The sequence below is a fragment of the Scylla paramamosain genome, chromosome 4 (assembly GCF_035594125.1).
Source record: "Scylla paramamosain isolate STU-SP2022 chromosome 4, ASM3559412v1, whole genome shotgun sequence".
NCBI lineage: Eukaryota > Metazoa > Arthropoda > Malacostraca > Decapoda > Portunidae > Scylla > Scylla paramamosain.
Window position 1 is genome coordinate 33402027 of NC_087154.1, and position 4626 is coordinate 33406652.

A 4626-nucleotide genomic window follows, 5' to 3' on the forward strand; every position below is an offset into this window, starting at 1 on the left:
GGAATTGGATAGAGCCAGCTCAAGTATCACATTTTTCGTTTTTTTTACCAAATTTTTCTTCTCTTTTTTGTCTGTGAATGCACGCAGAACTGGAGAGTCAAGCCACCTTCGCTTCTTTGACGAGTACACCAAAGGCCAATAATCACCGGTCCTTTTAGTAACACATCAGTCCACGCTTCACAACAATGTTCGTATTCCTTTTCTATTCTTCACATTCTTTATATTGTAACGTTATGACTAACAAGGCCATGATGTATCGCTCCCCAAGTGTCCAGGAACACCAGTCCTCAGGGTGACCAATGCCGGTTGTCTTTCCGCTCGCCGACGCAACTTTCACCACTCACAGAGGCAACACTATCCCTCCCACATACAAATGTTATTTCCTTCACTGCACAGCGGCTCTAGGCGGGTGCCCATTTTCACTAACAGCTGTTGTTGCTGGAGGCGAGATTTACAAAAGCAACACTAACTTTGTTATTTGTTATATATATATATATAACATTTTACCCCGCAGTCGAGATTCTTGTTTCATCCTCCCTAGTTTTGTGGCTGCTTCTTTCTTCTTTCCCTTATTATTTTGATGATGATAATAATAATAATAATAATAATAATAATAATAATAATAATAATAATGATGATGATGATGATGATGATGATGATAATGCAGCACATATGCCCGACATGCTTCCAGTCATATGCAGACAGCCGCATGAAACACCCGACGTTGCATGTTTGGTAGCAGCAGCAGCAGCAGCAGCATTACGGTTCACATAGGCTGAGCAGCCTCCCATCACTTGCTTGACAGTTGCAGCTGACCACCCTTAACGTTTTTGCTCGGTTCATGTAGTCACCCACTTCATCAGCGTGGCAATTCCAGCACCTTCCCTTCAGTGTTCCACGTTTTCTAAAAAGCCATGATAAGCAAAGTTCCTGAGTGAAAGACTTTCAGAAAGCGTCACCAAACAGCTAGCAGTGATATTCAGTCGTAAAACTTTCCCTAACCTTATAACAAAACTCGGGAAATTTATCTCAACACACCAAAAGCCGGTTACTACTGAGATCTGACGCGTGTTTATGCTTTGAGGTGATAATATATATATATATATATATATATATATATATATATATATATATATATATATATATATATATATATATATATATATATATATATATATAATGAGCCACGATTGAAATAACAAAACTGTGCGAATTGTATAAAAGTTTATACAATTCAGCAGGTTGATAATGATGAATGTGCTGTACCATACTCGTCCCTTAACCTCTCGCCGCAGGCCAAGAAGCGCTGGTTTGTCTGTAAGAGGTTCCAGAATGGCATTTCCTGCTCTCTCTCTCTCTCTCTCTCTCTCTCTCTCTCTCTCTCTCTCTCTCTCTCTCTCTCTCTCTCTCTCTCTCCAAACAAGCACTGGGCTGCAGGATTCCATGGCGTGCGGTGACGAGACTCCCCTCTCCCTCGACACTCGCTCACGTAAGCCTTGGTGTGAGTGTGAAAACGAGATGATCCAGTGTGTGGAGTGGCTTGGGGGTCGCCGTGCGGGAAGCCAGGCAGGCAAGAAAAGACAACAGGAAGTAAAAGAGAGGTTATGCAAGGGTTTCCAGGGAAGGGTTAACTTTCTCCGCTAAAGGACATTTTAAGGGCGTCCTTCTCCCACTCTCCTTCCACCTGGTAACAACTTCAAGGAGTCCTGAGTAATGGCGGGAGTTCCCAGCTTTCTGTCTAGAAACTTCATGTATATAATTCTATGTATGTCGGGAAACTGATGTATGCCTTGAAATACTGGTTTTACTCCAGAATTTTTAAAAGCATTGCTGACGTATGTACGAACAGATACTGACACACACACACACACACACACACACACACACACACACTTTTTGTAGTATCTTGTGACTCCATTTTTAACATTATATCCATTTTTTAAACGCAAAACCTGTCAATCACATTTATTTTTTTCAGTTTACTTTCACATAATGAAATATATAATTACGATTTTTCTTTTCTTCCTTCCCCCACCTCTCTCTCTCTCTCTCTCTCTCTCTCTCTCTCTCTCTCTCTCTCTCTCTCTCTCTCTCTCTCTCTACTTTACCAATATATGTTGCTATTATGGATGATACTTACTACTAAATAAGTTCATATGTTAAGACAATTAAAAAAAAAAAACCTATAACAAACATTTAAATACAACTTTCAATCACCGCCTTTCTACGGTCTACTAAAAGAAAGCAATGTACTGCTGGAAGACTGATCATTAGTTTCCCTCCACAGCTGCCACGGCGCTTATTCTGGTGGGTATCTGCGTCGTGTTCCTCGTCTTCATCTGCTTCATCCTCTTCGTCCAAAAGATCCGTCGTCAGAAGCTGGAGAGGAAGGTGGAACAATCTGGTGGCGAGCCTGTCAAGTAAGAATTGTTATCTATCACTGCTGTTGTTAATATTGTTTTTGGTGTCGATGTTAATATTATAGTAGTAGTAGTAGTAGTAGTAGTAGTAGTAGTGGTAGCTGCAGCAGTAACACTGACACAAAAAGTAGCAGCAGCACTAGTGGCAGAAGCAATAGTAACAAAGCTTGTACGTACAAATATCCCAGCTTTCATTATCATGACGATAATAACATCTATTGCGTTAGTGAGATGATGATACAGGGCCAAGCATTCACCCTGTTGTCTGCTCTGTCTGTTCCTACATGGTACTCTTCCTCCCACCTAACCGAGCCTCGTGCCCTCAGGCCCCAGACGACCTACGAGGCTACAAGTTCCACGTTGCACCCTCACCCCCTATCACTGCTGCCCCCGGCCCTTCTGCATGCCCTTGCTCTCGCCACTGCCAACCGGGAAAACGATCCTGCCTTCGCTTCTTTTTTCACGTGAGTAGTTAAGTTGCCGGTCAGTCAGGCAGGCAACAATAGGAGTACTAGTATAAAAGCACCACAGGCAGGGCACAGCTTGGTGGTCGTTGTTTTCATCGATTTCTTCCACCCCACGCAGCATGGAGCCGCCCTCCAAGAACAGCAACAGTGTGGGGCGTCTGTGGTTCTGCGTCTACTACGATTACGTGCAGTCTAACCTGGTGCTTCGTGTGCTGCATGCTAGGTGAGGGATGGAGAGCCTGTTTCTCTGATCTCTTTAGGAATGCAACAAGTGCTTCAAATGCTGTTCATATACTGTTGTGTGTGTGTATATATATATATATATATATATATATATATATATATATATATATATATATATATATATATATATATATATATATATATATATATATATATATATATATATATATATATATATATATATATATATATATATATATATATATATATATATATATATATATATATATATATATATATATATACTCATCACCTTACTTTGACAGGTACACTAAGGGTCGTGGATCAAGCACCAATCCAGGAGAGGTGTGGGTGGAAGCGTGCGTGCTCACCCCTATGAACAATATAAAGGCGTCCTCTAAGACTGGCACCCGCCGGGCTTCCTCAGCACCGGTCTTCAATCAAACATTTAGGTTTGAGGTGCGTCTCAGATGTAATATATATATATATATATATATATATATATATATATATATATATATATATATATATATATATATATATATATATATATATATATATATATATATATAATAAATAAATAGATAAAAAAAAAGGTGTACTGTCGGAAATCAATCATTTGTGTTATTTCAATAAAATCGTCTGTACATTTTCCTCAGTATAACCAGACATCAGGTTCCTAACTGGTATTATGACGATACTGGTTTGGAATTTCTGACTGGAGGTATATTCAGCTTCCCTCGAGGTAACTTGAATTATTTCTCCACAGGTCGAGGACGACGAGGTCACGCAATACCTGCTTCGGCTGACCATGTACGATCGCCACCCGCAGAACGGAGAGAAGGCTGTAGGTGCCGTCATCGTGCCGCTGAATGCTGTGGACCTCTGTTCTGATGCCACGCTGTCCAGAGACCTACAGTGATCCTCGCGAAATATAATACGTTAACTTTATATGTCCGTTACACAACGTAGGTGTGAGGTCTGCTGCCATACGGCGGGTCTCCCACGAGGCCTCAGCCACCCGACACTACCTGCGGCATTTGATCCTACTGATCCGCACCACAATGCATTTCTGGGACGCGTGTGCCCATGACATTAATTTAAAAATGCGGAAAGAGGCTTCGGGGACCTGAATGAACTTGGAGACAACTTTGTTAACACATGTGATGCTGTAATGTGTGACACAGGTACAGAACAGGTGCCCCTCTCGCCCCTGTGTTGTCTTTCACTTAATGTAACAGTGGATAAGTATTTTATACTAGTCTTCTAGAAGATCAGATAACCTCGTACCTGGTTCCTGATTACATTGTAAGCATGTTAAGAGACCACAGCAGGAGTAAAATGATACTGTGCAATATTGTCTAACTTCTTCACTATTCATTAGTTAATTGTATTGTAAATATGTGAGCAAGCCCCTGCAAGCGTTAAGACAAGCTTGCTTTCATACAGACCCAAAGAGTTCAGAAGTTCCCATAGAATATAATACAATACACACACACACACACACACACACACACACACACACACACACACAC

At 40.9% G+C, this 4626-nt stretch overlaps 1 protein-coding gene across 2 annotated transcripts in view; it reads left to right on the plus strand.

The window, feature by feature from the left end:
- Positions 1-4626, plus strand: part of LOC135100024 (synaptotagmin-17-like) — a 27561-nt gene extending 22935 nt beyond the window's left edge. Inside the window, exons 2-6 of one of the 2 annotated variants that reach the window (XM_064002862.1) lie at positions 2288-2420; positions 2747-2884; positions 3006-3110; positions 3397-3550; positions 3861-4626. In XM_064002862.1, coding sequence (XP_063858932.1) covers positions 3007-3110; positions 3397-3550; positions 3861-4013 — 411 coding nt within the window. In that variant the 5' untranslated portion in view covers positions 2288-2420; positions 2747-2884; position 3006 and the 3' untranslated portion in view covers positions 4014-4626. Of the gene's footprint in view, positions 1-2287; positions 2421-2746; positions 2885-3005; positions 3111-3396; positions 3551-3860 lie in introns of those variants that run through there. The other variant, XR_010268486.1, reaches the window with a different exon arrangement.